Source organism: Rhipicephalus microplus, chromosome 7 (assembly GCF_043290135.1).
Source record: "Rhipicephalus microplus isolate Deutch F79 chromosome 7, USDA_Rmic, whole genome shotgun sequence".
Classification (NCBI taxonomy): Eukaryota; Metazoa; Arthropoda; class Arachnida; order Ixodida; family Ixodidae; genus Rhipicephalus; species Rhipicephalus microplus.
The window spans coordinates 44,376,996-44,403,119 of NC_134706.1; the positions used below are offsets into that span (position 1 = coordinate 44,376,996).

The following is a 26,124-nucleotide window of genomic DNA, read 5'->3' on the forward strand; positions in this document are numbered from 1 at the left end:
TGGTGCTGCTGCTCGTAGTCTTGGGACGCTTACTTTGCACTCCAGTAGGAGGTGCGCCAGGGTGTCTGCCACATTACAGTGAGGGCAGATGTAGCTGTGCAACGTTGGCCTCATATGGTGCAATAGTACGCCGTGTGTGAACGTGTTGCTTTGAAGACGCCTATAGTCAGTCCCTTCGTCTCTTGTGAGTGTTGGATGTGGCGGGGGGTATAACCTGCGTTCGAGCCGATAATGTTGCAGTAATGCATGGTACGTTAGTGGTATGGCTTTTCTTGTCTCTGATTCTGTTGTTGAGTGGGAGGTGCCTCGGATCTTGTATGGGAATGCCCGGTTGACGCATTCCCGGGCTGCGGTGTGTGCCGCTTCATTTCCCTCGAGACCTTCATGACCCGGAATCCACACGATGAATGTGTAGGGAGGAGGATTGTCCATGCGCTTTAGTAGCCTAATCGCCACCGTGGAGACCCTGCCTTTCAGGTAGTTCCGTGCCGCTGTTTGTGAGTCGGTAAATACCACGATGGGATCCTCACTCGTCTGGGTGGCGAGTGCTTTAGCAGCCTCTTCAGCTGTTTCCGCACGTTTGGCGAGGATAGTCACCGATGCCAGTACCGCGCCCTTGTAATCTGCGACGGTAATCGCGAAGGCATTACGTCTCGGATATTTGGCTGCGTCCACGTATCGCGCCTGCGGGTCATTGCCATGTTTTTTCTGGATCATGTTAACCCTGGTGAGGCGCCTTTCTCGGTTATGTTGAGGATGCATGTTCTGAGGGATCTGCTGAATTTCAAGGCTTTCTCGCAGCTGTGACGGTATTTTGCCTTTGTGTTCTTCGTTGGGTTCTAGAGTGGTCTGGTATCCTGTGCGTCGAAGCACGGCTTGCCCTGTGAGTGACAGCTTGAGTCTCTCGACCTGGTTGATGAGGTGTGCTTCGGTGAGTTCCTCCCACGTATTATGAACTCCCATGCGAAGCAGTCGGTCAGTGGAGGCGGCTGGCGGCAGTCCTAGGGCAAGCTTTGTAGCCTTTCGTATCAGCAGATTAAGTTTTTGTTTCTCCGCTGTCTTCAGGTTGAGGTAGGGAGTTCCGTACGTTATGCGGCTGTAAAGGAGAGCTTGTACCATTTTTAGGGTGTCGTGCTCTTTGAAGCCACTGCGGCGATTAGCCACCCTTCGGATTAGGTGGGTGAGCTGTGTCACAGTGTTCTGCAGCCGGGGTAGGGCAGCAGAGCCAGACCCATCTTTATGTATGTGTAGTCCAAGGACTCGAAGCGTGTCAACTTGTGGTAGTTGGATTCCCTGTAGAAAGACTTCTGGGTCAGGAGTGTCGTAGCTTGGTGGTCTACCCCGGGTGCGTGCCGCAAGTACTAACAGTTCCGACTTTTCCGGAGCACATTGGAGGCCGCAGGTCTTGAGATATCCTTCAGTGATGTTAATCACCTCTTGAAGTCGGTCCTCCTGTTCACCCGTGCTTGAACCTCTTGTCCACATAGTGATATCGTCGGCGTATAACGCGTGATGTATCCCAGGGACAGCGTCCAAGAGACGAGGGAGCTTAAGGAGGGCCAAGTTGAAAAGCACTGGTGATATCACTGAGCCCTGCGGCGTGCCTTTGTTAGGGAGTTGAAAAAGCTCGCTCCTGATATTGGCAATCCCTACAGTGGCAGTGCGGTTGGTGAGGAAAGCCAGTATATAGGCGTATGTCTTGGCACCGCAGCCGACATCTTCCAGGCTACGCAGAATGGCTTCGTGGCTCACATCGTCAAATGCGCCCTTTACGTCCAAAGGTAGAACAGATGACTTACTGTGCTTGCTCAAGCGGAGAAGAATATCTTCCTTTATCTGCAAGAGGACGTGTTGTGTGCTGAGCATTTGGCGAAAGCCGAACATGGTGTTCGGATAGTGACCATTGTCTTCGAGATGTGTGGTGAGCCGCTCGTTTACCATGCGCTCAAAGAGTTTCCCAGCGCAAGATGTAAGGGAAATGGGACGAAGATTCGCAATCGAGATTGGCTTGTTTGGCTTGGGTACCATGGTCACCTCTGAGTGCTTCCAGGCTTGCGGTAGCTCGCCCTTCCTTCAGCAGTCGTTATAGTGCCGAAGGAGGCCGTCAACGCCCGGGGCGGTAGCTGTCGTAGGTGCTTATTGGTCACTCCGTCTTTTCCCGGGCTTGTGTTGCGCGTAAGCTTAGCAAGGGTCGCGTGTAGCTCTGCCAGCGTGAAAGACTGGTCTAGTGCTTCGTTCGGTGCTCCTCGGTACTCCCTGGGCGTCGAATTGTTGATGGAGATAGCTTGCTGGTTAACCGAGCCACAAAGTTTTGCTTGAAGTTCTTGGAGTAACTGGTGCTCTGTGCCCTCATAGAAGTGTATGAGCCGCTTAATTGTATTTCTTTGGGTAGTTTTGGTGTGGGTGTCGTCAATCAGGGCTCGAAGAATGCGCCAAGTCTTCTTTGTACTCAATGTTCCTTGAAGTTTGTCGCAGAAGGACCGCCAGTTCTGGCTCGCAAGGTTTTCGGCGTACTCCTGTGCCTGTCTAGTGAGTACGGCGATGCGGCGCTTCAGCTTGCGGTTGAGCTTTTGCCGTTGCCATCGTTTAATAAGCGATCTTCGAGCTTCCCATAGGTGAAGTAGATGATTATCGACTGCCGGATTGTCCTCGTTCAAGTGTATCGTTTTGGTATGTCCGTCAGCAACACTTACAATACTGTTTAACCAGGCTTCAATGTCTTCGATAGTCGAATCATCATCAAGCTCATTCCTGTAGGCGGTCCAGTCCGTGAGCCGAGCTCTTCCTGTCTTGAGCGAGCGGTGAGCCTGTTCGACCTCTATTTGAATTATGTGATGGTCACTCCCTAGAGTGTCTGGTAGCCTTGTCCATGTTGCGTTGTGCACGTCTCTAGTGAACGTGAGATCAGGATTAGTATCCCTCGAGACGCTGTTGCCAACTCGGGTTGGATGGAGCAAGTCATTCCACAGCGTCAGACCGTGTTGCTGCGCAGCGTCGTGAACACGCGCCCCCTTCTTGGTGGTGCTGTGATAGCCCCAGGCCGCGTGTGGAGCATTGAAGTCCCCAACCATGACGAGTCGGCTGCTGTTAACCATTTGACGGAGCTCGTGGACGAAGTGGTCGTATTGGTGTAACTGCTCCCACGGAGGACTGTAAATGTTGGCCAGGTATAAGCTTTGTTGAGTCATCCGAGTGGGGATTATCTCCACGATGGTGTGTTCGATGCCAATGTCTTCAATTTCATGAGCCTGTGCGGTTAGAGTCTTCTTGACTAGAATTGCGGTGCGGGGTGTGCATGTGAGAGTGCTGTAGACAGGGAGCTTGATTTTTTCTGATTGGGTTTCCTGCAACGCGATCATATCTGTATTATTTGTTTTAACCTATTCTTGCAAGTTTGCAGAACGAGGTCTGTAGGATCTGCAATTCGAGTGCCAAACTCGAAGAGTGGGGAGTGGCTCAGACTGCCTATGTGTGGGAGCTGCCATTCTGGCAGTTGATTCCCGCCTGGTGTCGGTCGTTTGATGCTGTAGATCGAATTTCCGCTGCAGTTTCATCCCCTAAAGTTTTTCGCTGTTTCCGCTTGGTCCCTGATTGCTCCACCAGCTGCTCATGGGTAACGAAATTTTTGTATGCATATGTTATGAAGTTATGCTGTTGTGCCATGAAGCCATCAAGCTTGGCGTCGAGCATGCATACAGTACGGGTCAGTGGGTCTACCTTTTCCATAATTTTAGTAACCACTTTCTCTATGGTTGTGTCTATGGATGCGAGGAGTTTCGCAGTGAGGGCTTTCTCGAAAGCTTCAAGGCGTCGTTCGACGAGGTCGAGCATCTTCGCTTCATGTGCTTGCAGCCTTTCTTCTACCCGCTTCATTATTCTGGCTTCCGTCTGTTTTAGTATGCTGTCGTCAAGTTCTAGTGTGCTACACTCGGCTGGTGGGCGTTGTTGTATCCTCCATTGTAGATCTTGGACTTTATTTTCTAGAGCCCGGATGGTCGCTGTCTGAGCAGGCGAGATGGTCGAGGCACTTGTAGCATTTAGAGAAGTGGGCCCGTCACTACCGGTTACCGCGGCGGCGTAACTGATTCCCCTAACGGAGCGAGACCGTGATGGCGTGCGGGATCCAGAGCGACCTTTTTTCTTAGAGCGAGAGCGACTTCGGTCAAATTTTGGGGGAAAAGAGCGGGCCCGTGAAATTTCTGCTGTGATAACTGACCCGGGTAAATCATTGGTGCAAGCACTCCAGTGATTCTCACGGGCACGGGCGTTATCGAGCTGGTGGCGTCTTACTTGATAAGGAGGGGGGTTGCTGCGGAGTTTCTTCTTGCATTCCCTTCCAGCAGTCTGATGGTCTTCTCCGCAGATCTTGCACATCGGTTGGCAGTCATGTGGTTCTGTGTCCTTGTCGTGGCCGCATTTGTAGCAGAAGTTCGCTTTCGGCTGAGGGCAGATGTCTTGTCAGTGACCTAGGGCGCCACAGGTTCGGCAATATTGGATGGACTTCTGGTATGGCTTGCATCGGTAGTCTCCACTGAAGTACGTCACGTAAAAAGGAACTTGCTGCCCGTCGAAAGTGATAACTGCAGCTGTGGAAAATCCCAGCATGCGCGCGCCGAAGACGTGGTATCTTGGGTCTACGCGAAGTCCTGCAACAATCTCTGTGGGGCTTGTTCCTGGTTCGAGGCCATAGATCACTCCGCGGCACACATCATCGGGGTGTCGAATGTGCGGATTCACTTGATATATTACTCCACCGAGCTGTATAGCATTTATACTTTGCAGTTTGGAAGCTCGTTCAGTACTTGCTATGCTTGCTATGATCACATTCTCTACTTTTTGCACCTGCACTCGCACATGGTCATAGAAGTCCTGCTGGGCCAAACCACTGGATCTTCCGATGGCATGTGTAACCTCGATGAGTGTTCGTTTTGAAAGATCTAGTCCTGGTTGCGGGCGGAATACAATTTTGAAGTCATCAGTAGGGAATGGCCGCATCCTAGTGCTGCGTTGACGTTGCGATTGAGATTCGGCGTCTGGCTTCACAGGTTGCGTAGCTCGTTCTTCGGCTGAGTTTTCTTCTTTGGCTGACCTGCCTTTACGGCCAGCTTGAAGCCACTCAATGTGGGCTTTGCCTGTCGTTTTGCTACTATTTTCATCAAACGTCCATTGTGATGCCGTTCTTGAATTACCTTCCGTGTTGTCCACTTGCATCGTACTCGGGTTTTCTTGACATGGGTTAGACGTCTGCGTTTCCATGAGAGCTCTTTACCTCAGACGCTGCGTCTCTGTGTTGCGCGAGCAGCGTGCTCGTGCACCTACGAGACGCTGGCGTCCAGCTCGCTTCGCAGGCCCGTCGCCACAGCGGCGTTCGCGTGCAGCGCGTCCTCTGAATTCCTAGGCGCGTCCCAGTGATCAGGCACAATATGTTTACAGTTCAATATCTAGTAAAAAAGTACACTCACTGCGATGAGTCTGGTGTAAAACGATGCCTTGCAACGTGAGGAATCCCAGATCACTAAACGCGAGCAGTGTCCAGGCAAGGTTGCACAGAAAATAGCAAAAAGAGCAGGAGCCCATGTGAGGTGCGACTACACACCTCAGCCCCCTGGCGGCCTTCCTCCCCGCCAAGGAGGATTAAAGAAAAAGTGCCTCCTTGGTACGCGCGCGTTAACGCTACATTGGAGTATAATGGGCACTTCATGATGTACTCGTGGCCGTTTCGCTAACTCCACATATACCAAATTTTGTGTTGCGTGACGTCAATGGATCCCGAAGTATGTGACTGGTGAAAACATGATAATCCTGACACGCGTACCATGTAAGAACATGACAACATACCACGCTCATAGCGTGCTCACGGCCGTTTTGCTCGCTCCACATACACTAGATTTGGTATCACGTGACGTGAATAGCTGACGAAGGTACACGACACATACGAACCTGATAATCATGACACGAAAGTCATGTACGGCATCATTTACCTCCACCTCGTAACATTATGTTGATTTTAAAGTGATTGTGTAAATTTTAAACCTTTCTCATTCGGGCTTCGCATATCACCAATTCCCACTGTACGTAGGATCTGCCAATTTTTCAATCAAGGAACTTGCCAGCAGACGCAGCCTGCTTCGGTGTTGCGAGGCGAGAAAGAAGGAAGCGTAGGAGAGAAGAGAAAAATCACGTGCATGCGCAATGGGGGTGTAAGCGGCGCGGGGCGGAATGCTTAAAGAATAATGAGGAGGAGCGAGTGTAGTTCAGGAGACTCTCCCTCCGTCGGTGTTTCAATACAACAGATGGGAAGCGTAGGAGAGAGGATAAAAGGGGAGCAGACGGGTGGTCACAGCGCAAGCCGAGTTAAGCTCGATTCTAAGCTGCTTCGCATCTAAAAATTTCAAACGACAGTCAGCGCTGTGCCCTGTCGTGTGGTCCTATCTGTTTTGTAGTTTTAACGCGACAGCGTTAAAGAGCTCGTGCCGCTGAAAACCTGCCGCCGGCGTCGGTTCCACTGGTTGTGACCGAAAAATCAAGTTACCGAGATAGCCGCGAGAGGCCGCTACCTGTCCACGCGTTCGCCCATGATCACACTGAAAAAGCCGCGTATTCGAAGAAAAAAAAGTGCTCAAGACAACGAGGTGCGGTAGTTGCCTTGCCCTGTTTCCCCTCCCTGCTTAGCTTCCAGCGCTTTCGTCGGGACTAGAGTAGAGATAATGAAACTACAGCATGCGACAAAGCTTTGTAATTCCACTCTCACTCGACAGATTCTTAAATCTTTTGCGGCATTGAATTCGTGAGGCAATAAGCTCTTCTATTGAAGTCATTTCATGGTTACTTGAAAAGTGTAACAAGGCCCCTTTAACGCATTTTGTTCGTTAGGTGTCACGACAAAAACGAGACCATTCGGCGAAATAGCGCGGGCTGGTCCAACCTATAGTGAGTGCGTGTTAGTGTGCGTGAGTGTGTATGTAACAAAACATAGGAATAAGTATAAACTTAGCAGTTGAAGGGTGCACTAGGGGCTGGATTTCGCCATCGCGTTCAATTCTTAAAGACGAAACTAAAGGGTCCCCCAATTTTTAACCTCGTTCTTGTCACACCGAAACGACATTAACCGTCACACTTCATTATTATTGTTCTGTGTCGCATCTGTTATAATCTCTACACAACACACTTATTACAGCTTTCGTAGGCCATCGTAGCCTACTTAGGGCTCATAGCTCTTCGTTTCAAAGAAAAATATCGCAAAGTCACCTGATCATAGTTCTTGATTGCTCCCGACAGCAGTGGGTCGCAGTCTCTGTACCAATAAATTATGGTCCCGCCCGCAACTCCGATGATGAAGAAGAAGAATACTACGAAGACAGAACTGACGACAGCTATTCTGAAGAAAACAAAAGATTACACAAAGTTGAATTATTAGAGTACAGCTGCAACATAAGAGAAAAAAAATGCATGTACCTCTTGGCGTCATGTTCCGACCTCGCAGCCATAAATCTCTGCACAACCATTTGATCGAATCCGACTCGAACAAAAATATACGGCAGACCTCCGATGAAACAACTCCATATGTTTTCGTCGAGCGTCAAGTTCAAGTTCACCCTGTAGAATACAGGTTAAAATATATGTGCAGATGGGTTAAAAACACTTCAAATTTTATTGCAATTTTTAAACACTTCTCAGATTTCAAAGTGTGCTCGGCGAACGCCCGCATGTATTGAGACAGGGTCGGTTAGAATGGAGCGCCATGCGCGCGTATCTCTTTGTCCACGAACGGGCGCATATTGGCCCGGCTACATGGAAGATGCGTGCGCTCTATTGGCTGACGAGGGGTGTGACCGACGTCACCAACGTTTCTGCTATGCTCCGCCATTTGAGGGCACAGAGGGATTAATGAACGGACAGGAGTATGAAACATCAGAGGCTTTTCGTTTAAAAGGGCACCTTTGAATTCTTGTTTACAAGGATACATTGCATTGATAAGTGGTTAAATGTTGCCGAGAAATCAGTGAATCTTCCACGTTGAATGAATTGTAAATTGTTTTCAGATCTTCACTATAGCTTTTAAATTGGTTATTATTCGCCTACTTTATGAATAAGGGTTTCATTTTGAAGATGCGGAAAAGTAAAAAAAAATAAAACCCGATTATGTTGCGCTCTCGTTTGGCCTGTGCTTACAACAATTGTATGCCAATTCTACCGGGAGCCAGATACACAGGCACATTGAGGCGATTGCGCTGAGGTCAAACAACCTTCGGCTCACGCGGTCAGAAATCGTTATCCACTACATGACTACAGTGCCGCTGGACTTCGTCGCTTTTCTAGATCATTTTATCTTTCCCTAGCACCAGGTAAAGTGTTGCTTACGTATTGCCTATATTACTTAAAAGTTTACCATCTGATAAAGCGTGTAAATGAATTTCTGGACCTAGTAAAGTGGTTCATAGCTTGGATCATTATGGGGACTTCACGTGCCATTGTGTCTTAGTACCTACTTGTCTACCCTTATAGCCCTGTGAATGTGAACTCAGATTTAGGTTCACGTTAATGAATCCCAGGTGGTCTAAATTTCCGGAGACCTCCACTACGGCGTCTGTCATAATAATATGGCGGTTTGGGGGCGTTATACCCCACATATCAATCAGTATATTTATGACTGGCTTGATTCCACAGGAGTTGAGTTTCAGAATGTGGTTGAATTTTGCAGATTATCTGCGAAGACAACGCATTTCCTCGCTTTCAAAAGCAACAGATAAAACGATCACAAAATTCAAGTTCAGAATACTCTAATTATTTCACATCATTTTATCGAGCTAACACACCCATTTTCATAACCAGTTATGTTCACCAGATGAAGTTTTTGCTACGTACTGCCTATATTATCTCTTTTCATCGATGAGTTCCCTCTAAAGTGGGATTTTCATAATCGAATTCAAGGTAGCCCTTGAGGGACGGATAACGAGTTTTCAATATTTCTCTAGCCCACAATATTACACTGCTGACAATTATTACAAACTACAAACTATATAAGAAAAGTATGATGATAGTATAAAACATGTCATTTTAAGTCTCCAAGTAATTCAAACAGGTAAAATATTAAGATCACGTACAGCCAGCACACTTGTCCCAAAACAAAACCTCAAGATCAACAATAAAGATTTTGTTGATCACTTACCTCCTCAAACAAAAACTTGAACTACCATTTTGTCATTTCACTTTTTATCGTATCTTTAAACGGCTTCATGGTTTTCTACGCATATCTCACCTGAACATGTACTCTGTCACGTTGAGATCGCTCATGGGCCTTAGCGCTGGCTCTACATGGCTGGAGTCATATAGCACTTTCACAATTATTGTCAAGGGCGCTAGAAACATGACAAGTGCTTGAACACAGTCGGCCCAGACTACACCACGGAGTCCACCCTGAATGAAAGATGAAATGAAAGCAAGATAATTGAATATTTGAGTAAGTGTAGCTATAAGCTGTTATCTTTTGGTTATTGATACTTAATTCTACTACTCGCATTGTTATGACCTAATTGCTGTTCTGTGACCTGACTACATTCTAGAGCGACTACTGCCCTTGGTAAATTAAAAACATGGGTAAAGAGGGTCGTTTCCGAAAAAAAATTGTATTGCTCTAGATTTTTCAGTTGTTCAATGCAATCAAGACAAATAGTTTTTTTAACTAGAAAGTTACATCCAAATCCTGACTTCATTTTTGACTGTCATTAAAATACACTTGAACTGGCACTTTTATTCATTAGAGCCTCGTTCTAACAAATATGTCTGAATCAAAATTTTTTTTAAAAAAGCCAATACTTCCCTGTCCTGACTATCCACATATAAACTAGCGAGGTCTACCTGCTAAGTAAAAAAACAATCACAAAAGGAGGGCTTCGCCAATTTTATCTTTATCGCTCATCGTTAGTGCCCTCGTGAATGCAGCGCATGTATTATGCATAATATAGTTGCAGGTGGTGGTGGTGGTGGTGTTGCAGCAGGCGTGGTTAGCCTGGCCTGCATGGCCGGTAATTGTTCCGCCTGAGCATCTCCTGAATTTGGAAAGTGTCACCACGTGTCAGGCAGCCCAGTGTCTCGCAGGAAAACCAACAAACTTCGTTGCACGTTTCTCCTAGTTGCCGCGGGTCCTTCATGAAAGATGACGTCATCAACTGTCCGGTGCCTATGACAGCCTTTTCGCAAGGTGCGGATCGTCGCTTCTCTTTGCACATCAAACTGTGGGCAAAGCCAAATGAAATGTTCAATATCCCGGAGTCACCACGGAAAGCACAGAACGGGGAAGCGTATAGTCTTGAATGACCAGGCCGGGGTATATGCGGAGCCGGTTCTTATGCGGTACAACATCGTCGCTTGTTCACGAGAAAGTCCATGAATTACACAAGCTTGGTGTGGAAACTTGTAGATCGCCTTGAAATAATTGCGTATCACATCTTTGTTGTTCTGGTAAGTCTTGGTAGTTCTTACTTTTGGAAAAAATGTACGTGTTTCGCATGCAAGGGCATCAGCCTTTTCATTGCCCTCAATGCCAACGTAGGATGGGATCCACTGGAACATTATATTAAAACTCTTGCCATTTAGGTGTTTAATTAGTGCCAGAGATTGCCTGGTGAACTATTTTTGAGGTAGGCCACGATGCAGTCTTTGTAGCGCCGATTTGGAGTCCATCAGCACTACAACATCTCGTGCAGAAAAGGATGTTAAGTTTCGCAAAGCCGCCGTGATTGCAGCGCTTTCTACCGTTGTGGACGAAACCACGCGATCCAGGCGGCCCGACCATGACACGCCAAGGCAGGGTATGCAGAAAGCCGCTGCGCCGCTATCCGTTTGTGTGCACACTGATCCGTCGGTGTACACTTGTAGGTGGCTGCGGTACATGGTGCTCAAGGGGTCCAGCGCAAGAAATTTTGCTTCCGCGGCTGAAATGGTGCGCTTCGTTGGTAGATTGGGTACGCTGAAGTTACACGCAACATCCACAAAAGACCATGGCGGGTTCATAGGGCGCCGTTTAGGCAGTTTCAAGCCTAAATATCGAAATGTGTTTAGTGCCGCGTTGAAATGTGAGCCAGTTCTTGCTCTTAGCCACCGGAGAAGCACCGTGCCTGCGAAGGACTCACCCAGTCTTGACAGCTGCGTCAATAGGGCCTGAGACGCCAAAAGATGGAGTGGAAGAGCCTCGGCTTCATTGGTGACCTTCGTGTTTGAAGCCGCCTGCGGAACTCCCATCGCCAAGCGAAGACCCTTTCTGTGCACTGCCTCTAGGCGTTCGAACTAGCTTCGTGAAGGTGATATCAAGGGCAGCTGATAAAGAATGCGGCTTGTTATAAGCGCATCAATCAATTTAAGCATGGACATAGGATTGTTGCCCCAACGAACCCCTGCCATGCGACGAAGAGCGTTGATACTTTGCAATGATGCAGTGACTATACCATCAACCGCACGTCGCCGAATAGCTTGTTGTCGATGGTAATGCCCAGGAAACGGACACTTGTTGCACAACGAATTGAGTGGCCTCGAATATTCAACGACAGACGTGTTGACTTCCGTCGCGCTCTCGGAAAGAGCATGAAGGCCGATTTTTTCGCTCTTAAATATAGGCCAAGTGTCAACAAGTGACGCTCAATGATTGAAATAGCGCTCTCTGCTATCCGGGCCAAACGTTTGTGCTGGTACCCCGAAATCCAAATGCAGATGTCATCGGCGTAGTTGGATATTTTAACTGCGTTCAGAGCTAAGTGCAGAGTGTCAGGAAGGCTGGCCATGGCAGCGTTAAAAAGCAAGGGAGATAGAACACTTCCTTGTGGGACGCCGAGGGAAACGCGTCTCTCTTCGCTCGTTACATTTCCGAGCTAAACACGGACACAGCGATCTCTGAGAAATTCATGTACTAACCGAAAAGCATTTCCCGACACACTTATGGCTTGGAGCCCGTTCACGATGCCTGCCTGAAGCACACAATCATATGCCTTGACAACGTCCATGAAGACGGCCAGTGTCGAGAGTCTGCTGACGTGGTGGTGCTCGATGTGGCTTATTAGGTCCAAAACACTGTCATGGGCACTCAGTCGTGGGCGAAATCCGGTCATACACGATGGCCATCGTCTTCCTTGTTCAAGGTACCAAGTTAATCTCGTACATATTAATCTTTCCATCAACTTAGAAACGCATGATGTAAGAGATACCGGTCGATATGACGCGAGGTTCGCAGGATCCTTTCCGGACTTTAGGACTGGCACCACCCATGCTGTCTTCCAAACAAATGGGATCTCTTCCGGTCTCCAGACATGAATAATTATGTCCAAAAGGGCCCTTTTTCGCTCATATGACAGAGTTGTCACAATTTGATAGTTGATCAAATCGGGACCCACGGCACAGCGTCTTCTTTATTTGCTAAGTGCCATATCCAGCTCTCGAAAGGTGAATGGCGTATCCATCGTGTGAAAAAACTGGGGTGACAGAGAAATCGCCGCTCCTGCTGATCTACCAGATGTGTACACGTCTGCGAAATCTTCTGCAAGGGTTTGCAAATCTATCCCTTGTTTCAAAGCGAGTGCTTCGAATGGCCTGTGTTTTCGGATCTTTCCAGAAAGACTATTTATTACTGCCCATATTCTTGTCAAGTGCGTAAACGTTGATAAATTCTCACAAAAAGCGGCCCATTGATTTCGTCTTAATTTTTTTCTATGGCGACGAATCGTAGCGTTTATCCTGTTATATTCGGTTTTCGTGGTCGGATTTCCTTTTGTTCTCATTATTTTCCGCTCCGCCCGTCTACGTGCAGTGAGTGAGTGAGTAACAACTTTATTAGTCGAAGGGGTGAGGGGTAAGGGAGGCTAAGCCACGAAGGCTGCCAGGCTGTGCTTCTCGATGACTTCTTCCGCTCGTTTCAGGACCCGTGTCTGGATGTCTATGTCGTTGCTGGAGAGAAGGGCCTCCCATTGTCCCTCGGTGGGGGGTGAGCAAAGGAGGTCGGCGGGCGGGGGATCCTCCGGGCAGCCCCAGAGGATGTGGTTCAACGAGGCAACGTTGCCGCACAGGCAGCAGCGTGGATCGATGGCACCTGGGTGCATGTATGAAAACACGAGGGGGCACGGGAAGGTGCGGGTCTGTAGGCGACGCCAGGCGATCTCGGACCGCTTGGGAAGGCTGCTGTGAGGATGTGAATAGAGATATCGCTCGAGGCGATAGTGCTGAGTGATGTCGTGGTAGGTGACCAGGGGCTCCGGCACCAGGGCGTCCGACTCTGAGTGGCCCACCGCTCGGTCGACGAATCCTCGAGCGCGTTGGTGAGCTGTCTCGTTGCCGGGGTGACCCGAGTGGGCGGGGACCCAGATCAGTTCTATGCGGCACTGCTCATCTTGCTGCAGTAGGGGCCGAAGTAGCCGTAAGGTGGTAGGCGAGACGAGACCTCGCGCGAAATTCGAGATGGCTTGTTTCGAGTCGCTGATTATGACGCTTGCGTCAGCCGAGGTCGCGGCCAAAGCAATGGCCACTTCCTCCGCCTCGACGGCGTAAGGCGTTCTGACGGTGCCAGCCGTGATGGTCGGCCCCAAAGGAGCTGAGGAGGGCGACACGGAAACGACTACGAAGGCGTCCCTGCGTGCATTGTATCGGGCCGCATCTACGTAGGCGACGGCCGGGTGGTCGGCGTACTTTGCGTGAAGCATGGCGGCACGGGCTTGGCGGCGAGCGTCGTGGTGGCCCGCCAGCATATTCTTAGGTAGCGGCTTGATGTAGAACGCCGCTCGAATAGCATGGGGTAATGAGACCAGATCCGGAGGGTGGGAGGAGGTGTCGTGGCCGATGGAGGAAAGGATGTGGCGACCGGTCGGCGAACGGTAAAGGCGTTGCACTTGAGCGGAGCGGTGAGCCTCAATCAACTCGTCGAGCGTGTTGTGTACACCCAAACGGAGAAGACGATCGGTGGACGTGTTGGGGGGAAGGCCGAGGGCAGTCTTGTATGCCCGGCGGATGAGGACGTCAATTTTATCGCGTTCCGATTTTAGGAGACGTGTATAAGGAAGGCCGTACGTGAGGCGGGAAACGACGAAAGCGTCGACAAGGCGAAGTAGATCGTGTTCTCGCATGCCCTCACGCCGCGCACGGACACGGGCGAGCATACGTGCGGTCTGCTGCACCGAGAGCGAGAGCTTGTCTATGGTGTGTGTATTATGGCGGTTGGACTGTAGGATCAGCCCGAGCACGCGGAGATGCGAAACGACGGGGACAGGAGTAGAGTTGGCATGAACCGTGATGGTGGGGTGGGGAGTTTTGTAGCGACGCCGGTCGGGAGGCCGCATGAGAAGAAGGGCCGATTTGGCCGCTGAGCAAGTAAGACCGGCCGCGTGCACGTGGGACGTGACGACGTCGGTTGCGCGTTGCAACGTCTGCTCGATATGGCCGTCAGAGCCCGACGTGACCCAGAGAGCAATATCGTCCGCGTACAGGGTGTGTTTAAGACCGGGGATACGGTCCAGCTTGCCAGGAAGCGAGCGGAGGACAAGATTGAATAGAAAAGGCGACAAGACGGCGCCCTGAGGGGTGCCACGAGGGCCAAGCTCGTACGTGGGAGACGGGAGGTCCCCTATGATGATTTCGGCCGTGCGGGCGGTGAGGAACGCGCGAATGTAGTTGTAGGTGCGGGTGCCGGGATTGAGGGCTGCGAGTTCGGCAAGGATAGCCGAATGGGAGACGTGGTCGAACGCCTTGTGAAGGTCCAGGCTAAGGAGAGCCTTTGTGTCTGAAAATGTGGGTGGGTCGAGGAGATCATGGTGGAGTTGTAAGAGGACATCTTGCGTGGATAGGTGGGGGCGGAAACCAAGCATGGTGTGGGGAAGGAGATGGTGTGCGTCCGTGTACGTTTGCAAGCGAGCGAGAACGACATGTTCTAGAAGCTTGCCGACGCACGAGGTGAGTGAAATGGGCCTGAGATTCTCGATTGTGAGTTTCTTGCCCGGCTTGGGGATGAAAGCCACGCGAGCGTGTTTCCATGATTGGGGGAGGTTGCCGGAGCGCCAGCACTCGTTGAGGAACGAAGTGAGGGTAGCAGCCGAAGGGGCGTCGAGGTTTCGGAGGAGCTTGTTGGGGATGCGATCTGGGCCGGGGGCGGAAGTGGTGCGGAGCTTCTGTAATGCCGCGTAGACCTCCGCTTCCGTGATATCGGCGTCCAGTACTGGGTTGGGGGCCCCAGAGTAGGACGCGAGAGGGGGAGGAGGTGTGCCAGGAGGCAGAAGCTGAAGGTATTTGGCGGACAGGTCTGCCATCAGCGACGGAGTGTCGCCGGGGTAAGCCCGGACCACTCGTTGTAACTGCTGCCGAGCGACCAACTTGGCAGAAGCAGGGTCGAGGAGGTGGCGGAGGAGATGCCAGGACTGTCTGCAGCCCAACTGACCAGAGAGACCCGAGCAGAGCTGCTCCCACTGTTGGCGGGCGAGCGCGGTGGTGTGTTGCTCGATCGTACGATCGAGGTGCGCAATGCGGCGGCGTAAGCGACGGTTGTGACGTTGCTTCTGCCAACGGTTGCAAAGGCCGGTGCGGGCGGCCCACAGGTGGGCAAGACGGGCGTCAGTTGCCGGATAGTCCTTCGTGGTGGGGATCGAGGCGGTGACTGCGTCGAGGTCCTCTAGCAGCTGGTCGGTCCACGTCGAGAGGTCCTCGATGTTGGAGGTGGCGGAGTGCAACCGGCGTTCTCGGAAAGCGTCCCAGTCTGTATAGCGGGCCGTGTGTGGGCGCGGCTTGCTGGGGGAGGTGAGAACTTGAATGGTGAGGACATAGTGGTCACTGCCGAGGGACTGATGCGTGTTATACCAGCGCGCGTCGGGCACGCTGCGGCAGAAGCTGAGGTCCGGGGTGGTATCGCGGCACACACTGTTGCCGATGCGCGTTGGTTGCGTGGGGTCGGTGAGCAGGGAGAGGTTGAGATCGTGAGCGAGCTGCCACAGCCTCCTTCCGGGGCCATCTGCCTTCGAGTAACCCCAGTCCGGATGCTTGACGTTGAAGTCGCCGAGAATAAGAAGGGGTGATTTGGCTGCTTTCGCTGCAGCGGCACGGAGCAAGGCTAGGAGAGACGCGTCTTCAGTGGAGCGAGGGGGGTTGTACACGTTGAGAATAAACAGAGAGGGCTGTTCACGTTGCTGAGGTAGTGTCTCGAGAAAGACGTGATGGACTGCAGGGAAGGGTAGATCGTGTCGATTGACAGCGAGCGTCCGCCGGGTGAGGACGGCCGTCACGGGATGGGGCAGAGGATGGTGAGTTACTTGGTTGTAGGCGACGTAACCCGAGAGGGAGACGTCGGCGTGAGTTTCCTGTAGTACGATGATATCAGGCGCGTCCGAGGGGTCTAGTTGTTGTAGGTGGAGAAGGAGGTGGTTACGCTTGGGACGAAAACCACGGCAGTTCCACTGCCAAATGGTGACGATGGATCGGTCAGCCATTTTTAACAGCGGAAGATGTTGCCTCGACCGGTGTTTGCGAGGTTCGGGCGGCGCCGGAGGAGGTGGTGGTGCGGGCATGGAGGGGTAGCTTTGCTCGGATGCTTCCAAGCATGGCAGTTTGTAGGCTATCAACTGTTGACTGTAGAGATTGGAAGGACGTGGCGGGGGGGTAGGCGGCGAAGTCTGTGCGCAGGGAATTTAGAGCTTCGTGCTGTGCAGTGAGAAGCTGGTGGACGGAGTTGAAGCGGCTATCCAACCGCTCTTCAAGATCCACCAAGGCCGTCTTGATGGATACCTGGACCTCTTCAGAAAAGTGAAGAGATTCAAGGGGAGTGTTGGGTCGACGGCGCTTGCCAGTGCATCCTTCGGGAGTCTGAACGTCCATGTCGGAGGAGGAGCAAATGGTAGAGGGCAGAGAGGATTTCACTGTGATGGCTGATTCCAGCTTCTCTTCAAGAGCTTGCAGTTTCGCTTGGAGGGAATCAATTTGGGTCTTCTGAGCTGCAATTTGAGCGCTTTGTGCAGTGACCTGCTGTCGGAGGGAGGCGTTTTCTTGCTGCAGTGCAACAACCTGCGGCTCCGAGGGCAAGCCGGGGGCGCCGCGGGGCCATGTCGAATTCATGGGCTGTGATGTGGGTTTAGGCACCGCTGGTACGGGGGGCGGAGAGGCAGTAACCGACTTGGGCGGTGGAGCTGGTGAGGGACCACTTGCTGCTTGCTGGGAAGAGCGCACTACCGCTGCGGGCGGAACAGGCTGTTGTGGCGGGGGGTGTGTGTCAGGTGCCGGGGCCTTCTGGCGTTGAGGGCGCTGCACGTAGCGGTGTTTACAGTTGGAACTGTACGTGGAGTGATTCCCATTGCAGACGATGCAGCGGGGGTTGCAAGTGGGTGGTGATCCTTCGGGCGGTGTGGGGTGAGCAGCGCCGCACCGATGGCACCGCTCCTGCCGCGGCTTGGGGCACACGTCGGTCCGGTGGCCGGTCGAGCGGCAATTGTAGCAGGCTTCCACCTTGTTGCGGAACGGAAGGAGGCGAAGCTGGACACCGTGGTAGAAGATCCACCGCGGTAGTTTCGGCTCCATGAGGGTGACCAAGATGTGAGGGGCCTTGCCCATGCGGCGGCCGCCCACAACAGAGAGGGTAGGATTGCTTGCCTGAAGGTCTTCAAGGATGGCTTGGTCCGTGAAGTCGTCGAAGGCGTGGTACAGTATGCCCCTGAGGGCATCGTCTGGCGGTGGGGCGTAAAGGTGGACGGTGAAAGTGTTGCCGGAAACCGTGAGGGAGGTGATGCGGAGGTATGCTTGTGCACGAGCCGAGTCCGCGACGCTGAGCGTAAAAGTGTTGTTGACGGGGTGGATCCGCACCGTGTCGCGAGATGCGGGCGGGAGGTCTTGCAGGAACGCTGCTTGCAGCAAGGCGGTGTACAAGTGCCAAGGCTGTAGCTTGGTGAGTTCTACGGGGCTTTTTGGGCGGCCGACGATGTGAATCGTGTCCGCCGGGAGACGAGGGAGCGGAGCGCGGCGGCGGTGCTGCGGAGGCGATGTATTTACCCGCTTCGACGAGGGCAGAGAAGCCGGCGTGGTGGTGGGCTTAGTTGCGGCGGTGGCAAGGCGCAAGGCTGCGCGGCGTTGCTCTTGGGCGCGGAGGCCTGGCGACTGCCAGGATTCGTCCGAGAGTTCCTCGGGGGACACGTCCTGTCCTTCGACAATATACTCCATAGCGGTGGACAGCTAGGAGATGGGCGACGAGGCAGCGGCGGGCGGCCGGGCGGTCGCTCCGTCTGTCAGCTGATGTGCAGGCGGCCGCACTCGAGCTAGGCCTAAGAGGCCTAGGTCGGTGCACGGCGTGGTCGAAGGCTTTCGAAAGCTCTCCCGGGCCACCCCGGGCGAGTTTCGCAATAAAGTGGGTGTCGAAGAAATCCAGACAATGTGCTCCAGCCACCCGTGAAGAAATTATCCGGATAGGGTCGAAAGGACCGACGCGAGGGCCGAAAATTGGCGGAGCCGAAGTGAGGTGCGACTGCTCTCGACGGTGATCCGCCCCCCTCGTCTACGTGCAGCGCAGAGGTTCTTCAATTTTAAGTCAGGAGCAGGAAAATGGTCGGGCAGTTTTAGCAACGAAGTTGCTGCTCACTTGCTTTGCAACATATCTGCGAACAGCTCACCAGTGGATTTGTTCAACGCTTCTCTGTAGGTGTCCCATCGTGTTACACTGCAGAATTGTCAACCAGCAGTTCAAAATCCCAGGATATTGGTGAAGATGGGGAAATGGTCACCGCCCATCCTGTCTGGAGCCGTGGTCGATGATACCAGAAGGTACGTGGTGTGAAGTACAAGGTCTATTGCACTCCTTGAATCAGGTGGCCTGAATAATGTGGGTTTGCCATCATTCGCCACACATAAGTCGGCAGCATCCGCAGCTGCTAGAAGTTCATTACTCGAAAATCTACACTCTTATCTCCCCAGAATGGATGGTGCGCAATAAAATCACCACAGATTATTCGACGAGCGGGACAACGAGTGCAAAGGTCCTTTCGGAAAGTTTCCAAGGAGACCTTTTTTCATGGGCTTATGTACACCGATACCACACTCAGTTTTCGTTTTCCTAGGCACACTTGCACAGCAGCGACTTCCAGTGAGTTAGAACAGAGGTCTTGCACTGGTAAGGCGACGTGAGGTATTTCCCGCCTTATGTATATCATTACGCTTCCATTTGCAAACGACGTTATGCTCGGGTTGCCGTGTCGGGTGTACCCTGGGAGCGTCCTTGCATTCGGTAGACCGGCTTCGGAGATGGCTAGAATCAATATTAGAATGTCGCGCAGGAAAAGGTAGAGTTCGCACAGACGTTTTAGAAGACCGGCGCAGTTCCATTGCATTATTAAGGGCACTTTTGAAGGACGAATCAGACCAGGTGGGCGAGACATAGCCATTATTCTACTGTGTGTATGTGGAAGCAGAGCAAAGTAACACTGACTTTAGAGCCAGGACTGCTTCCAACATGTCCTTCGTTCAACTCACAAGCATCTTAGCGACGTGTGAACGTAGTGCGGTGAACAGAGCGTGAATAACGTGCTCGATGTTTTCTTGCTGTTTGCTTCCAGATGGTACTTGAGGTGGGCTCAGTGCATCAGCGTAGGTGCGCTTGGCGGACTTTTTCTTGATACATTTTTCACCAGCGTTCAGCACTTGCGTTGACTCAGTACCAGCTCTTGTCGGATTTAGGCACGGAAAATTTCCTGTGTACTCGTTATCCAAACCGCCATGTTGTGGCGCACCGGACGTCTTCTTTGTAAGTGATGGTTCGTTCACAGTCCAGTCTTCGGGCCGATGACAAACGTCTTATTTCTTCACTGCGCAGCTGTTCGTGCTGGACATCGGCAGTTTGCACACACAAGTTTTTCTTTACTTGTACACGTCTTAAAGTCATGGGGCCGCCCACAGCGCTTACACCTTTGTTCCCCACGACAGTTCTTACCAACATGTCCAAAACGCTGACATTTAAAACAGCGTGGCGGTGTCTCCACGTAGTATACCAGCTCGTGTCTGGTGAAGCCAAGGTTGATCTTCTCTGGACGTTCCGAATTGGGAGCAAATGTGAGAACCACAGAGTCAGTGCGCCTTGATTCCCACTCGGAGGATGAGGTTTGGACCCATCGTATGATTCTTCTTGCGTGGTATACTCCCTGAGGTCTCAAGTAGGTTAACAGCTCTTCGTCCGAGTGCCATCTTGGGACCCCTTTTATAATGCATGTATTTTTCATGTAGCTGTGTGGTACACGGGCAAATATAGCAAGGCCGCAGATAGCATTGGTCTCTAGAAGCTTATTAGCTTGGTGATCTGTCTCTATATCCAAGAGCAGGGCTCCCTGTGCTGTGAAATGGCTCTTAACAGGGGCTCCACTGAGAATCGTTTCAATTTCCGAGTATAGGTTAATAGGATTCACTTGCCTCAAGTGTCACAGAACGAGCGCTCAAAAACGGGCGCGCCGCCAAATTGTCGCGACGAAACGCCGGAGTGATGCCGCGAGGTCAAAAGAAAAAAAAGAAGAAAACAAGCTCCCGGGCCCGCTCCCTCTTCCCTCTCGGAAGCGTAGGCTCGCCGACGAACCTCCTCACCCCACAACAGCGGCCGAGCAAGCACTCGAATTTTCTAGATGGAAAGGGGCGTGGAGACGCCGGGTTGAGTCATCCGTCGGGGACGGCCCTCGTATCGTCTCGACCTTTCCCTCAGCCTTCGCTGCGCATCGGGCCGACGAAATGATGAGAACTTTCTGGAATCTCGCGCAGAAGGTATTTAAACAAGCAGCCGAGACGAAAGATCAGGAGAAGACGGAAGTTAGCGTCAGAGCGCGTAGAGTATCCCACCGTGTAGTCGGCGAAGATTTTGTCCGTAGGGGCAAAGCAGGAGAAGACGTGAGGTTTTCTGGAAGAGAAACTTCGGAGGATAAGACGGAAGTTAGCGCCAGAGCGCGTAGGGTATTCTGCCGTCTAGTCGGCGAAGGCTTTGTCCATAGAGACAAAGCAGAAGAAGAAGAGGATTTCCACCTGAGGGGTGAAGGCTCGAGCTACAGGCAAGAGCGTGTGTCTACCGCTATCGAGCGAAGACGCGTGGCAACAGCTGCGTGTGTGAAGCCGACGTGTTTCCGGCGAAGAAGTTTGAAGCTTGGAGAGTGGCCTATAGAAGACGTGAGGTTTCCTGGAAGAGAAACTTCGGGGGCCGCGGAACGACAACAACGCTGGACTTTGAGTGAGTGATTCTCGGAAGAGTATCATCTAGACTTTTGTTCCAAGAACTTTGGACTGAATAGGTTTTCTATCTCTTTAGTCTTTAAGTGTCTTGGTTGTTCAATGCATGCGACTGCATTGTAGTGCGTATTGTTGTCTGTGTCTGTTGTTTCGAGCGTGGCTGATTTTACTGTGTAGTACGTCGTTTCATTGGTGACATATAGTACTCAACTATTGTGGAGTGTGCATACGTGTGTATTGTTTTGGATCTGCTATTATTGAGAATATAATTTTGTTTGTTTATCAGCTCTCGGCTCTGACTTGTTCTTTGGGCCACAGCCGGCATCCGCTGGCGCGCCAAAAAGGACCACTTCTAAATTGTCCACGCTTTCGTTGTGCGGTTCGGGGGGCCGGTACTTCGGCCCTTGGAATTAGCCCGGCGATCGCCTCCCGAATAACGGGACCTGTGTGACATCAAGTTAGCTCCTTCGGATGTTGGAGCAATTACCACAGGAATGCCCACTGTCCTGTTTTTCCGATGTCGCACAAGGCGGAAACCACCCTCGTTCATGCCTAGATCTGTGAGGTTCGCCCCGTTGTGGTCCCCGACGACAGTTGATTCATCCTCTGATTCAACGCAGTCAGGTATGCTTGCGCAAACCAGCTGGGGCTTCTGACCTGGTGTCACACCTTGGGAGGTCATGGCGGTGCTCTCCCTGATGCTTGTTTCGTTTCTTCTAGCACCTTTCGACGCGGCGGGCTGCGCAGCACCCGTCTGTCGCCGATACGGCAGGTACCTTTTCGAGTCGTCTGACATCTTGAGCAGAGCTGAGCCGTAATATAAACAAAAATAACGATAAATGCAGACAGAGCTACTTAGCCAAGCAGCAACAGCTTCGTCGTCTTCTTCCTCCTAATATAGTTATAGTTGCAGGCATCGTGGTCTAAGTAGTGTACAAAATATGCCCACAGCCACTAGTATTTCATCCTCATGTAACCACTGCTATTTAAGCTCATTAATTTTCACGGGTCACTGTTGACAAATTGATATATATGTGGGCTTTACCGTCGCAAAACCACCATATGGTTATGAGAGACGCCGTGGTGGAGGTCTCCGAAAATTGCGACCACCTGGGGTTCTTTAACGTGCACCCAACTGTGAGCACACGGGCCTACAACATTTCCGCCTCCGTCGGAAATGCAGCCGCTGCAGCCGGGACTCGATCCCTTGACCTGCGGGTCACTCTTGACAATGCCTAATTACATATTCCCGCTAATTGATGAACAACTATCATCTCTGTGACAGTTGCTATTGTAAGAGTTACTTTCATGGGCTTATATTTAAGAGAGCTGTAATCAGGCTTCCTTCGTCAAGCACTAGTGAATGCCAATTGATAGAGGTGCAGTGGGAAACGATAACACACGCGAAGGTTTCACAAATTATTTGACTTAAATATGAATGAGAGTTCATGCAATTAAAGGTGCTAAAAGACGCAAAAAATGATTTCAATAAATGCGTACTCTAATTAACAGTCCATATTTGTTGGTGGTATACGAAAGAAGGTATTACGCATTTATACACGAGGTTATCATTTCTTGTAAAAAGGGAATATGAATATAGTCAGTCTTCATTCCTACCCAGCCTATTGCTTCTCTGAATCAATGAAACTGATTCGCATTCGCTAAAATACCACACTTGCATGCGTTGAAGACAAGTAATTACGTAGTTGTAGCGCTTATTGAGAACGTGTTTCGCTGTTTTGCTTTTGTCGCTGACTATGGTTGTTTCAGCAACCAATTATATTTTTGGAGAAGCACTCAATATTTCGTTGTGAATTCCAAATACAGATAACGACGAAGCAATTCCTCGTGTTGTGAGTACCTTCTATTCGTTCTCACTTCGCAAATATTTTCTAATAGCCGAATGTGTTGAGTCGATCACGAACCTTCTACCGATAAAAACTGTGTGACTTTCAGTAATTTTCTAAATTTCAAGCTAGAGATGTCCACTGGACGTATGCGGTGCAACAACGCTATTTACCGTTAGCATGAGGTGCTTAGCACAGCGGGTAAGCTGCGAAAAATACAGAATATACACACATTCTAACACTGGTTATGGCAATTTGACACTACAAAAAATTGGCGACATCTGATAGTGGCGCCATCTCTCGGTGGCAGCAACGCCAGCCTGCCATAACTGAATGGGAAATCGGTGAGCGAAATCACATCTCTTGAAAACAGCTGGTTATCGAAAGTGACTCCGGGTCACACACTATAGCAGAGACTCATTGGTACCTTTTGGTAAAGTTGCAGTACTACACTACGAAGCGCGTGATTTTCCAGGACAAGTGACCTCCCGTAAAAACTCATGGATCTTAAACACGTTGGAAAGTCATGCGGTTTAGTGCGACAGTGTGACCTTGCCAGACTGTTCAAATAGGTCTCTGCTTTTGCCATGAAGTTACGGCAGGCTGCTATCGTGGCCTGCGAGAGATTGCACTGCAAGCAGGTCAAGCAGGTGTCCAGGGATCCTGGCCATGTCTGCCCGCCTGCTTGGAAAGACCAAACTCTGCTTTAAAGTTGTTATTCGTTATTTACTAATATGCAATAATGCAGATCAACCCTACGATGAACCGATTTCATCCAATACTGACAATCATGCAGGCCTAACCAGCATTCGCAAAATTGAATATGTTCGCCCTTAACGGACACTCATATGCACAGGCGGCAAGATGGTGGCGTGAAGTCGTGATGAATGCCGGCTAAACTGAGCCAGTATCGGCATTTTTATACAACGCAGTTTATATATGGCATAAAAATGACCTGAAGATTGAAATGCATGCTTTCTTTTACCTATAAATCAATTCTTTCACAATTACTCGTGTGGTATGGACGATAACTCAGCTATTATTAACCCTAAGTTACATTCATTTTCGGTCTCAGCGCTGGACGTACACATAGACGGTAACACTGGTATTAATTCAAAAGTTACCACTTTAAAAAAGAAAAAAAGAAACCTGCAGGTTTGCGTGCGACGCACAGTACAATCACAGGTGAAGGTGGAAGAGTATAGCCTCAGTAGATTTTTTTTTTCATCACTCTTGTGGCAACTACTGCACGTGAGCTTGAATGGCACCTAGTGATAATAGGTCATAAATCATAATAAATTTTCATGTGATGAGGGAAGCACTCGCTATGCCATTGTTCATCAGTGTTTAAAGAAGTGTGCTACCAGCAACAAACATATTAGGCATTCATTGGGCTTTGTTGAAGATGTAGGTGATGATAACGTTCGAAAGTTATGGCTGAGCCTGCTGTAATGGGTTGAAAGTATTTAATGACCCACTCGCTACTCGATTCTCATTATGTGACGCCTGGTAGCTACATTATTGTTTTCAAAGGCACTATTGAACATGTTATCGTATTTTTCCCTCGCCTGCATAGAGCCTGTTTGCAAGAGTTTTAAGCGCAGACCTGGTTGCATAGTAGAATACTGTGCTGCCGCGAAGAGTGCCGCGCTTCGACTATCATTGTATCTCTTCAATTTATTTATTTATTTATTTACGTTTTTTTATTTCAGTGCGATAGTGATAACTGACACCAGTGGGGGCAGTGGACAACTGCGGCGCTAGAATCCACCCTTCTTGTGGTCCCATAACACGTTTCACTGCAAGAGGGGTATATGTTTCACTGTATGAAAAAGCTCATCGTTGTAAAAGAAGTTGATGCCAGGTGAATTTATTCGCATTCTCAATTTAAAAACCATTACTATTTAAAACGACCAAAAGCGATCTAAGATACATCGAGGTGATAAAGTGCCTAATTCCAAGCAGTTACAATAATCGAATGCGCGATTTGCGCCACTGAGTTTGAGCATATAAGGTCTGACGCTGTTTGTCCATGCTTACATGATTTCAATACTTACCAAAGCTGTGTATATCGTTCCCGCCACGCCGATCGCAATGTTGGAATATAATAGTGGGACCGACAGCACTGAAAGTATTGAAAAATCCAAAGTTAGCACAGTGAAGTGCAGAGAGAATGCTCATAGTTCGGGTTGTATTAGGCGATCGTACTCACGCTGTATTCCACAGTTTGTCATTGTGTGCGGGTGTGATGTACCAGTTCTGAGCACTGCTGACATGTTAGGATTTTAGGTATATATAAATTATATATATATATATATATATATATATATATATATATATATATAAGGCTTATATGCAGAAGAACTCGATTTGATTGATTGATATGTAATGTTTAACGTCCCAAAACCACCATATGATTATGAGAGACGCCGTAGTGGAGGGCTCCGGAAATTTCGACCACCTGGGGTTCTTTAACGTGCACCCAAATCTGAGCACACGGGCCTACAACATTTCCACCTACATCGGAAATGCAGCCGCCGAGGCCGGGATTCGACCCCACGCCCTGCGGGTCAGCAGCCGAGTACCTTAGCCACTAGACCACCGCGGCGGGGCATGCAGAAGAACACGGCTGCTGACCCGCAGATCGCGGGATCGAATCCCAGCTGCGGCGGCTGCATTTCCGATGGAGGCGGAAATGTTGTAGGCCCGTGTGCTCAGATTTGGGCGCACGTTAAAGAACCCCAAGTGGTCGAAATTTCCGGAGCCCTCCACTACGGCGTCTCTCATAATCATATGGTGGTTTTGGGACGTTAAACCCTACAAATCAATCAATCAATATATGCAGAAGAATAACTTCGGTTTCCGCAAGGTTTTAAATATGAAAGTAGATGCGCTTTCACATAACAACTGTTTATTGTGCCGACGTTTCGACGGGAACCCCGCCTTTTTCAAGGCTTAACAATACTTACACATGTTCCGTGTGTTCTTATAGCCTGTCGAGACAGGAGAGAAGGGGTCAAAAGAAAAATAAAAAAAGAGAAAGAAAAGACAGAGAGAGAAAATAAGAAGAAGAAACAGCGAA

The 26,124-nt window shown here is 50.3% G+C and overlaps 1 protein-coding gene across 3 annotated transcripts in view; it reads right to left on the minus strand.

Annotated features, from left to right (window-relative positions):
- The window catches only part of LOC119179230 (putative sodium-dependent multivitamin transporter), a 103,350-nt gene that overhangs the window by 34,381 nt on the left and 42,845 nt on the right, over window positions 1-26,124 (minus strand). For all 3 annotated transcript variants that reach the window (XM_075869097.1, XM_075869098.1, XM_075869096.1), the window contains exons 6-9: window positions 25,100-25,167; window positions 9,260-9,417; window positions 7,456-7,596; window positions 7,249-7,378 (exon numbers count right to left, since the gene is read on the minus strand). In XM_075869097.1, the coding sequence (XP_075725212.1) occupies window positions 7,249-7,378; window positions 7,456-7,596; window positions 9,260-9,417; window positions 25,100-25,167 (497 nt within the window). The remainder of the gene's footprint in view (window positions 1-7,248; window positions 7,379-7,455; window positions 7,597-9,259; window positions 9,418-25,099; window positions 25,168-26,124) is intronic.